The sequence below is a fragment of the Penicillium hordei genome, assembly GCF_028827395.1.
Source record: "Penicillium hordei strain IBT 12815 chromosome Unknown utg000004l_segment0_segment0, whole genome shotgun sequence".
NCBI classification, from domain to species: domain Eukaryota; kingdom Fungi; phylum Ascomycota; class Eurotiomycetes; order Eurotiales; family Aspergillaceae; genus Penicillium; species Penicillium hordei.
Window position 1 is genome coordinate 1936583 of NW_026623145.1, and position 16280 is coordinate 1952862.

Below are 16280 nucleotides of genomic sequence, written 5' to 3' on the forward strand. Positions count from 1 at the left end.
AACCAGTAGGTAATGGCAGATAGCAAAGGAGTACCTGAGTTGCAGATATTGCGGTCATTCTAATGGGGTCTATAGGGGTAATTAATTTGAAGAGAGCAGAAGAGGCAGAACTAGTATGTAAAGCCCTGGAGAGATGACTGGATTACCCAATGAAGAGAAATTTACAAGAATCTCACGGAGTTAGAAAAGTATCAAAGCACTAGATGCACATTTTGACATGGCGAACAAAGACAGACAAGAGTAAAATACAAATAGCAAGAACAGTGATATACAGGTTGACCCATCATACACGCCCAACTCATGGGGACCATTGAGCCCGAACTTTCTTTCCTTTAGTCTCTTCACCCCAGTCCATCCTACGCTTCCTCGATTCGATGTTTCGGAGGCGGCGCGAGGTCGACCTTGTACTACGAGCCGAAGGACTTTGAGTCGGGCTGTAAGTCGGAACAATATTCTCAATCTCCTCAATAGCAAACTGCAACTGCAATGCTTCAAACGAATCATAGATTCTGATCCGTGAAATTCGGCGAGTTCCACGCTTAAAGGCCCCCAAAACCAAATGTGCCACAGTCTGTCCAAGTTTGGTCCCTAGCAGCGCCTCAAATTCCGGAGTTCCAGATACCCAATCACGTATTTGCTCATCCGGCCAAGCGAGGCCATTGTATTCGGTATAAAGCTCGTCCCTGACAAACGAACGGGTATCCTTATTGCAAACATCAAGCAGATAGACATACTTCAAGGTATCAATCGGGAAGTGGTTCTGGTAAATGGCCTGGCAGACTTCCGACATGTATACACCCTTTGTTCTCTTTATTTCTTCAACAATTAACACCCCAGGCGCAATTAGCCCTTCCCAGGTACTGATCTCCGGGTGTTCAGGGTTTAGTGGAGCGTCAGATTCAGCCATGTGGATCTTTTCCCACGCCCCACCGGTTGGTCCCATTATTTCGAGGTCTCCAAATTCGTGTTCAATCTGGAGTGGAAGATAAGCAGGTGTGTCCGTGTCTATTTCAAGTTGCTTGAACTTCTCAAGGTCTTTAAATTTCAGCTTAGAAGGTAGAATTGGACATAATTGCGCAGACGGGTCGGTTTCTGGGCATTCTATCCATTGCTGTAGTAATCGGCCAACGGCTTGCCGCCTCCCGTATTTGAGAGTGGGAGGTAGCATTGGAGAGAAGTTAGAGACTCCAAATTGGCATTGGTATGAAGTTTGTTGTAAAAAAGGTGATATCAATCCAAGGCCATGAAGGAGCATTGTAGGTTTCTGTGTGTCAAATTTCGTTGGTCAAGGCAAAGTTGATGGATATTAGGAACTTATAGATGCTACGCTTCGCACTAATATTTGGCCTTTCCACTGAGCGCCATCAATAGACAATGAAAAAAAGAGATGGGCTCGAAAGAATCGTCGAAATCAAAGGGCTAAATTTAAACCATGCAGTGTTTAAAGAGATACTAGCTGTTTTATTGAACTCGAGTGTAGGCTTTTGATCATACCTAAATAGTAACATATGCCTTCAAAGACTGATACAATGGACACTCCAATGTCTTTGACATTTTGTGAGCCATGTGGATGGGAGTCCATGGTTTCTATCCTCGACAATAAAGAGAGTCGAAAGTGTAAGCAATGCCAGGGCCCCAAAATAAAATATGAGAACAATGAAGGTCAAGACTGAGGACGGGCCAAAGCCACATTATTAGCTACTATAATGAGAATAGATTTTCATGAACCCACAGTTACGATATGTTACCCCATTAGTACAACACTCATCAACATCGAGATTTCCAGAACATCCTCAGATGGTAGTGACTGAAGAATTTATGGTTAGCGTGATAACCCTTGAAAATACGGTTCATTGTCCAATACCGGTAGTCATCTTCAGAGCCTGATAATAGTACTCGATTCTTTGTCCGTTTTGTCATTGCTTTCGACTACTATACTACATTTTATATTTATCCCAAAGCACCATGGCTAATATTATTGAAGAACAAGATCGAAAAAAGTACTTCTGCGCAGATGTTGTAGAGCTGAGCGCCAATTTTTAGCCTCCCCTGCTCATGCTAGGTAATCACGTTCTCCCACTCGCACCATCTTCCACGCCGCCCGATGCACCTATAAACAATATCTTAATGACCCCGGGGCCCAGTACTTAGCCTGAGGTTGAGCGTATCCGGGCCCCATCCACACTACATAATGTCTGCCACCGGGTTGGCACCATGATCCTACTATTCGTCGAGGATAGGCTGGACTCTGGTCGCTAACGTTTGAGCGCCGAGAAAATAACAAGAAACGTGTTGTCCTGCTTATAGGTACGGCTTCGAATTCATGGAAAATTCGCTTCAATATTAATATGGCATTTTTACTCCGTACAGATCAGGACTGGGGATTTAGTACACTAAGTACGGGCACCGGCGTGCTAAACTTTGCCAGGCACACCAGCTAGGGTTGCCAGTGGACAGCTCCAACATCAATATTATTAGCCTATGCCCATACCCCGGACCGTTCTACAGAATGAAAGCTAATGTCGAGGACTGCTGGAAATCAACCGATCCCGGTTCGGCTCCAGCTTCCGCTTTTGGGATGCCTACGTCTTTATATACAACATATACAACGACACCAGAATTTTGAGACACTGCTGTGGAATTGTTGGGCCTATTAATGGGCTATATTACAAGAATAGGGGCAGGCGCTGGGTTATGTGGTGTTCTTGTTGCTTTGGCACTCGGATGAATTTGCCGCTTCCAGATAAGGATATTACGACATAACTAGGATTTAGGCGAAGTTTTATTTATTCCAAGCTAGGTTAGAACCGTTATTCAACCATCTGGATGAAAATAATGGTCTAAATCCGAGAAGAGAATCAGATGAACTAGTAGAGGTAATGATACGATAGCCCTGAATCATTGGCGATTTATAGGCGCAACATACGACATCATAATACGTTGTTTTATTTATTTTAATTAATATGTCGTTTATTTATTTTATCTCATATTGGACATTTCAACCGAACGCTTACACCTACGTATTCTCGACCTCGGAATACCACCGGAGAGGTATAGAACTGGCTGGTATTCCTTCGTCTTATGATAGGTAGTTATGGGAAAGCATTCACGTGTCTACATAGCGAGCAGAACGAACGTCATTCCACCTCATCTCTCATCCATCCCACGTGCAATTCCCCGCCAAGCCATCTTAGCTTGGCGGACGACTGGGGTTGGCTGGACTGGCTTGGCATTCCGTCCCCTCGACTTGGCAAGGAGGTTCAAGCTTCCCAGGGAAACTCCAGGATTACGCACGTGCAGATCCTCCTTGTTTCTTATTCGTTCCCATAGAGAACATGTAATATGTAGGAATACCACACACTTGAGGCACTGGGATATTTCGGAGATTTGTGTCTTCGATATTACTATAGGTTATCTTGGCGGGAGGCTCTTGGCAGGATGCTCGCTTGCAATTAGCTCCAAAGCTCATTGTACTTAACGGAGGTGCTTTCGCTCTAAATGTAACTCGTTTCATCACAATCGGCTTATCAAGATGCGCGCCTCTTCAATTTCCGCGCTGGCATGTTTTGTCGCGTTCACGGCTGCCCAGACATTCCAGCGCCTGGGTGGTTGTCCTGATTTGGGATGTATCTTCCCGCCGGATCAGTACGTAATGTTTCAATTGCGCCTAATTCCTACTTTCTAATCACTCTTTGCAGAGTTGACTTCCTAGCCGGTCAGTACTTCGACATCCGCCTCGAAGTACACTCCCCCGTCAATGGTTCTGAAGCTCGTGTTGGAGAGCCGGACGAGAACTTTACCTTCACCATCGCAAAGAAGGGCAATGGAAAGGGCAAGGGCAGTGCCCCTGTCACTGCAACGGAATACTTCAACATTGATGAACCTAAGCTAGAGAGGTGGGACTTCACATGGTTTGAAGGTAATAGCTTCCTATCATTCACTTCTTGGGGAGCACAAAAGCTAACAGAAGCAGATCGCTTCGCCGAGGACGCCGACAAACCTTCCCTCGTAAATGTGACTTCGAAGATCTACAGGAGAATCGCCCTTTATGAGCCTGGCGAATACGAAGCTACTCTGACCTATTACGGGGAACAAAAGACAGTCGCGAACTGGCTTGTGCGCGATCTCCCTACCAAGCGGCGCGCGAAGAATGTCGTCATGTTCGTTGGAGACGGAATGACAACCAACATGATCACTGCAGCACGCCTCATTGCGCACCGCAGCATCAACGGTAAATACTTGACGAAGATGGCATTGGACAAGTTCCCTGTGCTGGGACACCAGATGACACACTCCATGGACTCGTTCATTACCGATTCGGCCAACTCCGCCACAGCCCTTTACACTGGTCACAAGACTACCGTCAATGCTTTGGGTGTCTATGTAGACTCGTCGAGCGACGTCTTTGATGATCCGAAATTCGAGACAATCGCAGAAATCTTCCGCCGTCAGAACCCGAAGTCCGGTGTTGGCATTGTCTCAACCGCGTTCTTGGCAGATGCTACCCCTGCCGGATTGGCTGCTCACACTAGCGACCGTGGCGAATACGACCATGTCATCGGCTCATACTACGAAGGTCTGACCGACTACGAGTGGACAAACTGGGATGGCCCCGATGTGCTCCTTGGTGCTGGCGCAGAGGATTTCCTTGAGAGCGAAGAAACCCGTGATTACTATAAGCTCTTCGCCGAGAAGGGTTACAACGTTGCCTGGAACAACACCGCTCTGAACAGTGCCCCGACCGACGAGAAGCTGCTTGGCGTTTTCCAGAAATCCAATCTCGCCACTTGGCTTGATCGTAACGTCTATCAGTCCAACCTTTACAATCAGAGCAACTACCCCGATGGTTCAGACCGCGACGCAGACGATCTGCCCGGACTCAAGGACATGACTCTAAAGGCGATCGACGTGCTCGACAAGCGCCACCGCAAGGATGGCTGGTTCCTTATGTCCGAGGCCGCCAGCATCGACAAGCAGATGCACGGTCTGGATTACGATCGTGCCCTAGGCGAGCTGCTCGAGCTTGACGACACCGTGCGCGCAACAATAGAGAAACTCGAGAAGCTGGGCCAGCTTGAAGACACCCTCATCGTTGTCACAGCTGATCACGGCCACGGCTTTGACGTCACCGGTTCGGTCGACACCGAGTACATGGAAGCTCAGGAAGACGACCGCAGCAAGCGCAACGCGGTCGGATATTACGAAAACTCCGGTTTGTCGCAATACACCGTCGCTGGATCCAATGCTTTGCGGTACTCCGAAGGTGTCCACTTCCCTGCCCAATGGGACCCGAGATACACCCTGCACTCCGGAGTTGGTGCCTTCCCTGACCACCGGGAGGATTACCAGGTTCACAGCGAGGGTCCCCGCAAACCTGCTGTGAAGGATGAGAAGAAGGGATACGTTGCTAACTACAAGGATGCCGTCAGTGGTTTCATGGTCAATGGAACCCTCCCCCTTGATGCGGCGCAGGGTGTCCACTCGTTGACCGATGTGCCCGTCTTTGCGCGCGGCCCGTGTCAGGAGCTGTTCGGAGGTGTGTATAGCTCGATTGACATCTTCTTCAACATGGCGGAATGCCTTGGATTGTCGGAGACGAAGCGAAATGGCAAGCCTCCCCATGGTGGAAAAGCATGATCAGTATAATTGGGTACCATTTTGGTGATGGCATCACTTTCTCATAGAATTTTCGAGCCGAATAATTAGAGGCCAGACTTTACAGCTCAATTTGTACAAGAGAAGAATATGAAATTATGTCGAGAATTCAGATTGCAATTTTAAGTAATAAACATCCTTTAAATATCAAGCAACACCTGCAGCATGTATACATGTACAATTAAACAGCAGTCTATTTACAATGGCCCAGCCAATTGATGCCATATATCAGTCCATACTTACCAAAGCAAATCTATAAAGCAACCATTTCCAACACTGGAAACGTTTTAAAATGTTCACCATAATAAAAACCAAGTTAGGTGGCGTTGTTCGCACAGGTCCAGCTAGCCTTGGACGAGCTCTCATTAATAGCCACTCCCGAGACGTAGAGACCCAATCCACACTAGTCTTGTCAGCTATAAATTCCGAATCTTGGAGAGAGGCAAAACATACAATAGCACAAGCAATTCCAAGAATGACCACGTTGATGACAGTCAGGGTGGTCTTTTTGATTGACGAGAACAAGTTGCCCTTGTTCATCATGAGCCAGAAAATGGCAGGGAGGCCGTCTGTCCTCGGTCAGTAATCCATTTTGCATCAGGATTTTAGTTTCAAAAGTCGACTTACAGCTAAACCAGCTTCCAAAGAGGGCACTCTGCAAAACGAATTAGTGGACGCACGGTAACAAATGCTTAGAGAACATACAATCAAACTCAGCAACTCGTTGAACACCGGAATGGACTCGGCGATGACCCAGGCAACAGTCCAGGTACTCAGGCCAATCGCGACCCATGTGCCCGTAGCCAGGAAAGTCTTCTGGTGCATGTGGTGCGACCGATCACCGCGGAAGATTCGAACATAGATATACTTGCAAGCAACGTGGCCGAAAACAACACCGGCAACAATGACCTATTAAAAATTAGAATAGACTCTCAAACCGCAAGGAGACAAGTAACACACCGTTGGAATGGCGAGGCCGTAGGCAACCTTCTTCATCATAGGTCCAGCCGACGAAAGAGCGGGAGATGCGACATCCGGGCCCGCATAGCAGTAGATGACCATGGCGGTCACAACGTACATAGTAGTATCGACCACCTGGAGCATAGCGAGGGCCTTGGGGAAATCGCGGGGATCCTGCATCTCCGACATGATACCGAAGAAAGAGACGTGGGCAATGAAGGCGAAGACGATGTTGGTGACGGCCAAGAAACCTTCCTGGAAGGTCGGGGTGGCGACGATATCGTTCTTGACATCAGCGGGTGCCTGGACACCGATGGAAACCATGGTGACGATGGTGGCGACCAGGATACTGAGGGCGGAGATGGTGGACATCCAGAAGACTTTCTCTGCCGTGCGTGGGAGGGCCGCAAGACAGCTGACGATCAAGCCGACAACTCCGAAGACAATGGTGCAGGTGCCGTGGTTCGTGATAGTGTTGAACAAGACCGAGAAGGTGAGAATGTGACTGGCCATCAAGAAAATGATGAACAGAAGCTGACCGACGAAGAAAATCTCGCGTCCGATGGGGCCTAGAAGAAGCTCGCCAGCATCGCCCATGCTGTGGACCTGGGGGTAACGCTGCTTGAACTGGCCCATGGTGTATCCAGTGTACCACGAGATGCCGGACAAGAACATAATAATGAGGAATGCCCTGGGAGATGGTCAGTTTTGTTCCAGCATCATAGAGGCAGACGTTTTCTTACGGGACAATTCCAAGGGTTGCTACTGCGGACGGAAGAGATAGGATACCAAGCGAGATGTTTTCAGCGACCATCACTAGATGAACAGTATTAGAAAGGGGATGCTGTTGACTGGGGTTAATGACGGGCTCTTACGCGTTCCAGCTTGCCTATATAAAAGTCAGAACTTTGCTTTTTGGTGCAACAAAAGCAGTAAACAGAGTGAGATACTGACCACCATGGCATGATGCGATACTTCACTTCCCCAGATTCTTCGTTTCCAAAGGGATCATCTGTAGGCTCTACTGGATAGGCCTTCTTCTCCATGTCGGTTGACTCATTGTATACTTCGTAGTCCTGAATAGGACGAGGTGTTTCAGGGACGCTCATATTGTTGAATAGTGTATGATATGAAAAAGTGAAGAAAAGAAAACGTCCAGGGCGAGAGAAAAAGGCACTGAAAATCGCTTGTGGAGGCCCAAAAATGAACGGTTGGCCAAGGGCTTTTGCTTGGCGTCCGAAATTATAAAGGTTAATAGAATCTTCTATCACCGGATATATAGTACTGGTTGAGAGATGCTCGGAAGCGTAGGGAGAGCAATTGTTGCCTAATGACGAACTCGCTCAAACACACTCTGGGGTGTCCGGGGTAAAATGCCAATGAGGTTGCAACTTTGAAGATGGCATTGAAAAATGCGTTCATGGGTTTGGCTAGCGACTCCGTGGGACGATTACATAAGCGTATCTTCACCGGCGCACCCGTCCATATTTGTGGGGTATTCGATATCAGGCGAGCCAACCCCGTACGCGGTATGCACCCTGGACATAGATTTTACCGGCCCGGCGCACCCGGCCCGGCGTTGAACAGCCCCCCGGAGGGGCATGTAACCCCCCCAATATCTCTCCTCAGCGATAACGTTTTTGAAAACTTTTAGTCAAGGTTTTATGTACTATCCATATATTGGGTTTACCCCAAATTTCAACCCCAGATCATACAATTTGGCTCTAGAAGAATCAGTTGCCACGAGAAGTTCGAAAAATTAAAGTAATGGTGCATAAACTAAAGTCCGACTGTGGCGCTTTTAACTTTATTACAAGACATACATAGAATTTTCTGGAAGCGAGATTCTCACCTATCAGGTCCCACGGCCCGATCTCGGGAGACTCAGCCATGAATGGGTTGCGAAGTCAAAACCCCGGGTCTTGGCGGGTTGGGTTCTAGTCCTGTTTCAAAGGAATTGGGGTCACTCCAGGATTGAATCCCGCATGGATCCGATCCATTTTCTTAGTTGACATGCGGGGTGTGGGAATTCCCTTTGGTGTGCACCTCCGCGCTCTCTTCATTGACCAGGCAGTTTGGTGCAAATTTCTTAATATAAGTACCTTTTGTGTGGTACTACCATACAAAAGGTACTTATGATCAAAATTTCTTCAGCGTCATATTCCTCCACCGCAGTATGGTATAGATAAAAAATGAATGTAATTTCAGAATGCATGGTATCAGGATTAGGGTATAGGAGATTGCTCTAAAGAGAAAAGTCATACAAAAGTCATACTCGAGGGGTCCCTAATAGTGCACGTTTTTCCATCTTCTAGTGGGAAAACACGTTTCAGCTTCTTTTTGAAACTCACAAAGTAGACCTGATTCTTAATAACAACTTACCTTCTGAATATCATGTCTCTTGGTTAAGAAATATGAGTTATGAGAAATTTTTGATTATAAGTACCTTTTGTATTGTGGCCTCATACAAGGGATACTTACATCAGTAACTTTGCATTGAGCTACTAACGGGTACATGGTTTCCCGGGCGGCCCACCCCGTTATTGGGCTAAGTAGAGGAGCCTAACAAGAAATCTGAGTTTTCACCTCGAGCATCCTGAGAAAGGCTCATTTTTATATGGAAATAACACTAAATTGCTAATTGACTGTTGTACAATAAATATCCGAGACGTTTGTGCACAACTTTTTATTTTCGCTTAAATTGTGCCGGTTATCCCGTGTATGTGAACACGGCTTGGAATATGCCATTGTCTTTATGCACTGAGCTAGGCTACTGAGGAGCTTTATATGAGATGCAATATGAGGCTGTAGAGGCGCCTCCGTTTTTGCTGAGCAGAGGCATTTTCTTGATGTGTTACGCTTCCGAAGGCATTAGTGCGATGCAACGTTACGTCGCACCAGGTAGTACCCAGTATGTTATGACACAAATATTGTAAAATTCGATAGGTGCAATAAGGAAAGTTTAACTTGTTAGGTCCCAGAAACGATAGGAGTCAACAAGTTGAAAGGTCAGGGAGCGATGGGGTTCTCTCACGGTACTCTATAATCGCTAGTTAATTATCTTCCCCATCTTTCCCATAACGGGGTACAAACATCGAATTGCCCTTTATTGAACAAATTTCAATTCCAAAATCGAACTTCTTATGCTACGTAAAACAGTCTCATAATGCTTCGTGAATCAATGTAGCGACATTACGCGTAGAAATTGAAATAATAAAAAACATAGGCAGCGATATCGTGCTGGATCGATACCGTGACCTCCGAGATATTTTGGGTCAGCAGCAAAAATGAGCTGGAATCCGCCAACGTACTATCTACCGACTCGAGCTCATTACCCATTATGGTCTAACGCGAATGATAAGAGACAGTGTATGAGATGGTACAAGTATCATAAGACCATATTGTAACTCTAGGGACGCGGCTAGCGTGGCTACGTCTATGGAATTCTGATAGACTTTAGCTTATATATATTTTCGTGGGGTAGCCCCAAGCTCCCCGTAGGGTCAGCACATTATGCAGTCAAATAAATCCCACTTGCTCTATTTCTCTGTCCGACCCATTGATAGCGAATGCACATAAATTCTTTCCCCATTGAGAACATTCACTGAGTAGCATGCTCCAGAATGTTGCACCCATCTCCTATACACTAACATTCAATTCCGAACCCGATCCGATCCGGATCCGGATGTTATCTCCACGTGGGGACGTTAAGCAACTTTGGAATACAGCAAAAGCATGATGATACAGTATGAATTCAAGGGCACATGAGGGGAGCTGTGCCTGTGCCTCCATGGTTAGAGTAGGATCGAAAAACTTCGAAATATACAGAATAATCAAAAGCCCACCCACCTCATATTCAATAGTGTCACCATACTATCCTCGAACAATGAAAATTACCCATCACCAGCATAGCTATCGTCGGGGCAAGTCATTTCGGTCTCTTCTTTGCCCTAGCCCTACATAGAGATTCCATAACATGCACCATCTACGGCGTCCGCCCTTGCCCCGAATCCATCGGTGAGGCCATCGTGCTCTCCCCAAATGCACCGGTTATCCTCGACAAGCTGGGTGCTTTCGTTCGCATCCAGCCCGAAAGCCACGAGATCTATGACCTCCACTCCGATACAGCGGCGAAAACGAGGTCGGAAACCGCTTGGGCTATGGCTACTCCGGCCTGCATGGCTACCACCACGTTGTGATTAAGGGGCGATCGTTCATAGTGGCGCAAGCTCGCATTCCCGTCATCTATGATAAAAAGTCGGTCCGAAACTCTCCCGGGTGGCACATGGGCCTTTGCCAACGCCAACAGCAGAACAGGGGGGGGGGGGGGGGCAGTCTACCCACTCAGCGCAGATGGTATCCACTCTTGTGTTCGCTCTCGGGTTCGCAAGGTACTCTACCAAGACATCGAGCAGTCCTCTAACACCGTGGCGTAACAACAGATAAACCAACCACCCAAATCTCCCTGGAAACGACGGCGGAGTGCAGAGTAGTACAACCTCCCTGTGACCATAATGAACCAAACCCGCGGGGCATTTATGATCGCCGGTGGTATCTTGGCAGGGAGGTCGACAGGAAAAGATTTATGGGGTCTTGGAGCTCAGTATTACTTTCTTCAAGGTTGGTAGCCTTGCACTGACTACAGCACCATGTCGAGAAAGGGAACGTCACTGAAATGGCTCAACTTGGTGTAGGCATCCTTCAAAAAGCCGAGACAGCCCAGTGTTTCATAGCTGTAAGAAGTGAAAACAACTTAGTCCTCTTTGAGAATTAGTGTCATGATAGTTTGCATAATGATAAATGCGACCGTCGATCGAATTTACTCGTACTAAGTCAATTCCTTGCTTAGTTGCCGTATAGGTTACGAAGAGAATCCTAGCTTTCTAGCTGCCCAACCTGCCTCAATGATATCTTCATCACACTCCCGGTGCATCCGAGCCCAAGACGGCTATCTATTTGCCTTAGAACTAGATTGTTAGGTGCTATATTACGAGTATCTAAAAAAAAAAAACATTTAGAGTAGTTCCAGCTGGATCCCAGACGGTGTAAACAATATAGCATGGGCCCAAAAGCGCAGCACCGGCTTCATAAATTCACCTCGCATCGCTTAAGTACAAATTGCACCAAGATATCTTTGCCAATTCTGGCTGCTCTCCTCAGCCTTCTCACCAAGCAACGCTGTCTCCTGCACCGTTTTGGGTGCAGTAATAGTTTAGTTCATCACCTCCGATGTGCTTTCCCTGGGACTCGCAATAGTATAGCAGGTCCTTCTCGTTCAGGAGTGTACAATCGGGGCATGTATCCCATTGCTTGCTACCAGTGTTTCGGTTCTTATAAGCAGTGCATGCCTTTTCAGTCGCAGCTCTATTGTATACCTCCTATAATATGGTTAGAACTGTATTCCCCAAGGGTATAAGCTTTCAGCTGGCACTTACCACTCCTTTGGCAGGGGTATCGATGCAAACACCTTGAGTGTGCAGATCTGCGAAAGCACTACAAAGAATCAGTGTCTGTATCAATGATGTCAATTTGGAGAACGTCTTACCCAACAGCAAGAGCTGCGATAATAAGTGAAATGGACTTCATCTTGATGGTAATGGTATGGGTGATAATTATCAAGCTGGCTTTCGAGGATTGGGTGGCAGATGTAGATTTAAATGATGATCGAAAAGCCAGAGAAGCGGTACGTTAAAAGGGACTTTGATAGTCCTTCTAAATTGAGTTTACCTGTCTCTCCGCACGTCAGGTCATACAGATCCCCATTGTTGAAATGAGACAACATAAGACATAATTTCCGAGCAATCCCCATCGGAACGATGATCTTTGATCTGCATTTCCCCAACTGCATATATGGTGCCTTGTGATCATTCCTGTTATCCTGAAAGATCCCTTAATGCGCAATATGTCTCACAACCAAACCTATGGGGGTACTATGGAGCTGATTAGCAAGAGTTTAGAGTTTAGCTAGCCATTTAGGTTCTAGACCATCAGCACGTGGGAACTGTATCTGTCAGGGTTCTGATCTACAAGATGATTAACGGAGTTCCGATCTTCATTTCCAGTGGCTATATACTCGCAAAATGAATTTTAATCCTCATGGTCGATATTTCCTTCAGCAACGCATTCAAAAATGCCTAGATCCAACTAGAGCTTCTACTATTTCGTACGGAATACTTCGGTTGAACTTGGTTTGGCCCCCACGGCGTCTCACTGCCCCTTACCAGGATCAGCAAATTTGCCCCACAGCCGTTACACGCCCCAGGTCTCAATTGCCCCGTGGCTTTCTTCAGGACCAATGCATTTGACCAGTAGGATCACCCGTACAGAGCTTATGATCTACATACATCATCCTCTGGAGATCCTGCAGGAACTCAAATTGATTAGCCTGTCGCAATCTCTCCCCACCGTGGCTTGATGTTATCATCACCGGTAGATCCCCGGCTATTCCTCGGAAGGATACAGCTGAAACAAGGTGGATTCTTGCATGAATATGTTGAGCTTCTATGGTGATGGTATATTGTAGATCTGCTGCGGTAATATGGCTCCGTAGGACGGTTTCGTCTAGTTTGACAAAGTATACCATCCTTCCGGAGCTGTTGGAAAACCCGTTGCCTTCCCCGGGCGACTCTAAATAGCGTGTCCTTTCCGTCGCTGAATTTGCGATATCACTTCCCTCCAGACCCATTCTTGGTCAATATCCACGGTCCTTTACCAAATCCCTCCTTGTTGGACATCATGAAGATCGACTTGGTCTTCCTTGCTTCTCTCTGTGCCAACAGTGCACTCGTTTCTGCCCTACCGGCCGATACAGCCGACACCGCTCTTCTTCTTTTGGGAGATGGCACCACACAGACTATAAACAAGAGAGACCTAGCTGCCAATCTACCTGGAGTCTCTCTGTCCCCGCCTACGAATTCTCCCCCGAAGTTCATTGAGACTGGATCTAATGATTCCGCCCCCTCGAGACGTCTGGGCAAGCGCTCCGGTGCCCAATTCATCATCTCTCTTCCTGACGAGAAATTCCTCGGCTGGGACATCGCAATGTCTAGCATCGTGCATGCCAACGAAGCCGATGCCACTGCTGCTATGGCATCAGGCCAATCCATCGCAAACAGTATCACGGTTGGCGCCTCGTATACCGCCACCGTAGAAGGGTTCCTAAGTGTCGGTGCCACCGTCAGCTACCAGTACACCGAAACTGCTACTCTCACCGGCACGGTCACCATGACAATCCCGAAGAACAAGTGGGGGGCGATTGTTAGCAATCCTTTGACTAACCGCAGAAGCGGATACGTATTCAGCGGACAGCCTGGAAGTGGACAATATGAACACTTCCAGGCGGATTCTTTCACCCAGGATACTTACAAGTATGGTGCCAACTCCTTGTCTTGGGTAAAGGGTGTTGTTACCACTTGCTTGGGAGACACTTACCCTCTGAAGCGCTGCGTCGGAGATGGTAGCTTGGAATAAGTCTTCAACTTCGGTGACTTCGTCGGCATTTTCAGGGTTTGAACCATGGATATTGCCCACGCTTTCACTTCACAATATGCCTATTGGGCGCAATAAGACTCTAGCGGTAGAGGTCTTGATTTCCTGTTGTTTTTTATGTTGTACATAGCGGCTGTCTATTTCCAACTGAAGCACTAGTTCCAGCGCAATAAATGTCCAGTTCGTGTTAAAATATAGTATTGAGACTATGAGGGACTTTGTCAGATTTTGATAACCTAAAGAAGGTTGGATTATGTGACTGGAGGTCCCAGCAAAACCCCTCCTCTTATTTATTTTTCCCCCTCTTTACATCTAAAATATGAGGACCTGTGGGATGGATACCAGAAACGGCCGCCTTTCCACTCGTAATGTTGTTCGTCAAGCCGCCGCTTGACTGCCCACTGGAACACCGCTATTCTGCACCCGCTTAGCATTGTTAGTTATCCTCCAGTCCTGATGCTGCACTCGACTTCAACGTTTGTTCCTCCTATTTCTATTAGCGACCAAAATGGGCTTCTAAGGCGAGATTTTAAAGAAAGCCCCTTTGGCTTTTACCGGCCAGTGCCTTATCAGTTTGTTAATGGAGAGGATAGTCGGACCGGGAGGACTATAATCCGACAATAGTCCTCCAGTTCTCCACCCCCCACCCTCCCCACCTCTCTTTCGCACGGTCCACGCGCTTATCTCCGTCATAGGAACTGCAACATACGCGCGGGGAGATTCTTGTCTCCATCCTAGTACCTCACCCCACTCGGAAGAACCATTTGAGCAGTAACTCGTATGAGGCTGCTGAGTGTTCAATGCCTGGCGTTCCGTCAAGTCGAGGCTGTGAGACGTGTCAGCAAAAAAGAAGTGTGATGAATCAACCCCCAAATGTTCGCGGTGCACTCGCGTACAGATTCCATGTGTCGATAATGGAACCCGACGCTTCAAATTCCAAGAGCTAAATTTACCTTCTCGAAGCCGAAACAGCAACCTATTGAGAAATTGACCATTATTGTGGCACCCACTACAGCCTAAAAGGCCGATGACAGCCAGCCACGAGTCACAAAGACTAAAGTTGTTAAACGAGCCTACCATACCAAAGATAGAAAAGGGTGCAATACCTGCAGGTACGCCACCTCAAACAGTCCTTGGTGACCAGCTCTAACCAAGCCACCATCAATAGGAGTAGGAAAGCACGTTGTGACGAGGCGAGACCGGGATGCAAGCAGTGTGTTTCTACTGGCCGCAGGTGTGACAGCTATGCTACCATACCAGCCTTTGGGCCCCACAATCCACATAATCTTCCGATTCGGGCCCTTCAGGTTGTGGCTAATCCTATCTCGCCTCTCCGTGGCAAGGCCCCTAAGGAACTATGTAGCTTCCGTTCCTTCATCGATGTGACAGCTCCTCCACTAGGAGGCATCTTTGATTCTACATTTTGGAATACAGAATTTCTAGAGCTTGCTACCTTGACGGTGTCATCTGGCATGCCATTATTAGCCTCGCGTCAGCCCACGAATCTTCTGTCTCCACTGTACCTGTTGGTACATCTACAACGCCTGACAATTTGCATACCCTCCTGCACTATAACCTAGCCGTCCAGGACCTGCTGAAGTCATACCCAACCGAAGGCTGGTGGCGGATTTTTACCCTTTGCATTCTTTTCACATCTATTTGCTGCTTGGAGAACAAGTACCCTGAGGTACAGATGCATTTCAAGTCTGGGTATAAGATGATCTGCCAGATTGATACGCCCGACCATTGCCTGCATGGATCTGCCGAATTAAGGAGACAAAATGGAACCGGCTATCAGGCCGAGTACCCATACCAACCTCTGTTGCCTCACTTCGATCCATGCTCGAAACCTTCGAACTGCAGTATTGAAAGCTCGACGCCGCCAAAGCCCAATAACTTCCTACACTACTTACAAATGTGGTTAGCTTCGTTCTCTGGAGACTTCATCTTTGTCGTCTTCTACGGCATCTCTAATGAATGTTTCTTTGACCACACATGAGGAGAATAACTACAAGGATTTGATATGCTATCTTCGGGAAACCTGTCCCTACGGGCATCAAATTGACGTCTTCAACTACCAAGGTGCTTGCCCCACTCTGCATTTTGCGAAATTGTCAAGCTGTTGAACGGAAAACAGCCCACAAGCTTGAGAGGAAATAACATCGTCAGGCTGTTGA

The 16280-nt window shown here is 47.3% G+C and overlaps 6 protein-coding genes across 6 annotated transcripts; 3 read left to right on the forward strand and 3 right to left on the reverse strand.

Moving 5' to 3' along the window:
- Nucleotides 1-298: 298 nt before the first annotated feature.
- Nucleotides 299-1168, reverse strand: N7537_007950 (uncharacterized protein; the record flags this gene model as incomplete). Its single annotated transcript, XM_056899005.1, has 1 exon — nucleotides 299-1168. One exon carries the CDS (start codon nucleotides 1166-1168, stop codon nucleotides 299-301), a length of 870 nt encoding a protein of 289 aa, XP_056751081.1.
- A 2364-nt stretch (nucleotides 1169-3532) lies between these two features.
- On the forward strand, nucleotides 3533-5637 carry N7537_007951 (alkaline phosphatase; the record flags this gene model as incomplete). The annotated part of the gene is made up of 2 exons (XM_056899006.1): nucleotides 3533-3645; nucleotides 3699-5637. The coding sequence occupies 2 exons, from the start codon at nucleotides 3533-3535 to the stop codon at nucleotides 5635-5637; spliced, it is 2052 nt and encodes a 683-aa protein (XP_056751082.1).
- A 334-nt stretch (nucleotides 5638-5971) lies between these two features.
- On the reverse strand, nucleotides 5972-7724 carry N7537_007952 (uncharacterized protein; the record flags this gene model as incomplete). The annotated part of the gene is made up of 8 exons (XM_056899007.1): nucleotides 5972-6058; nucleotides 6109-6224; nucleotides 6283-6310; nucleotides 6361-6564; nucleotides 6616-7306; nucleotides 7359-7431; nucleotides 7491-7504; nucleotides 7570-7724. The coding sequence occupies 8 exons, from the start codon at nucleotides 7722-7724 to the stop codon at nucleotides 5972-5974; spliced, it is 1368 nt and encodes a 455-aa protein (XP_056751083.1).
- Nucleotides 7725-10353: 2629 nt separating this feature from the next.
- On the forward strand, nucleotides 10354-10814 carry N7537_007953 (uncharacterized protein; the record flags this gene model as incomplete). The annotated part of the gene is made up of 2 exons (XM_056899008.1): nucleotides 10354-10361; nucleotides 10523-10814. 2 exons carry the CDS (start codon nucleotides 10354-10356, stop codon nucleotides 10812-10814), a joined length of 300 nt encoding a protein of 99 aa, XP_056751084.1.
- Nucleotides 10815-11780: 966 nt separating this feature from the next.
- Nucleotides 11781-12201, reverse strand: N7537_007954 (uncharacterized protein; the record flags this gene model as incomplete). The annotated part of the gene is made up of 3 exons (XM_056899009.1): nucleotides 11781-11993; nucleotides 12051-12108; nucleotides 12161-12201. The coding sequence occupies 3 exons, from the start codon at nucleotides 12199-12201 to the stop codon at nucleotides 11781-11783; spliced, it is 312 nt and encodes a 103-aa protein (XP_056751085.1).
- A 1149-nt stretch (nucleotides 12202-13350) lies between these two features.
- On the forward strand, nucleotides 13351-14085 carry N7537_007955 (uncharacterized protein; the record flags this gene model as incomplete). Its single annotated transcript, XM_056899010.1, has 1 exon — nucleotides 13351-14085. The coding sequence occupies one exon, from the start codon at nucleotides 13351-13353 to the stop codon at nucleotides 14083-14085; it is 735 nt and encodes a 244-aa protein (XP_056751086.1).
- Between the last annotated feature and the right edge of the window lie 2195 nt (nucleotides 14086-16280).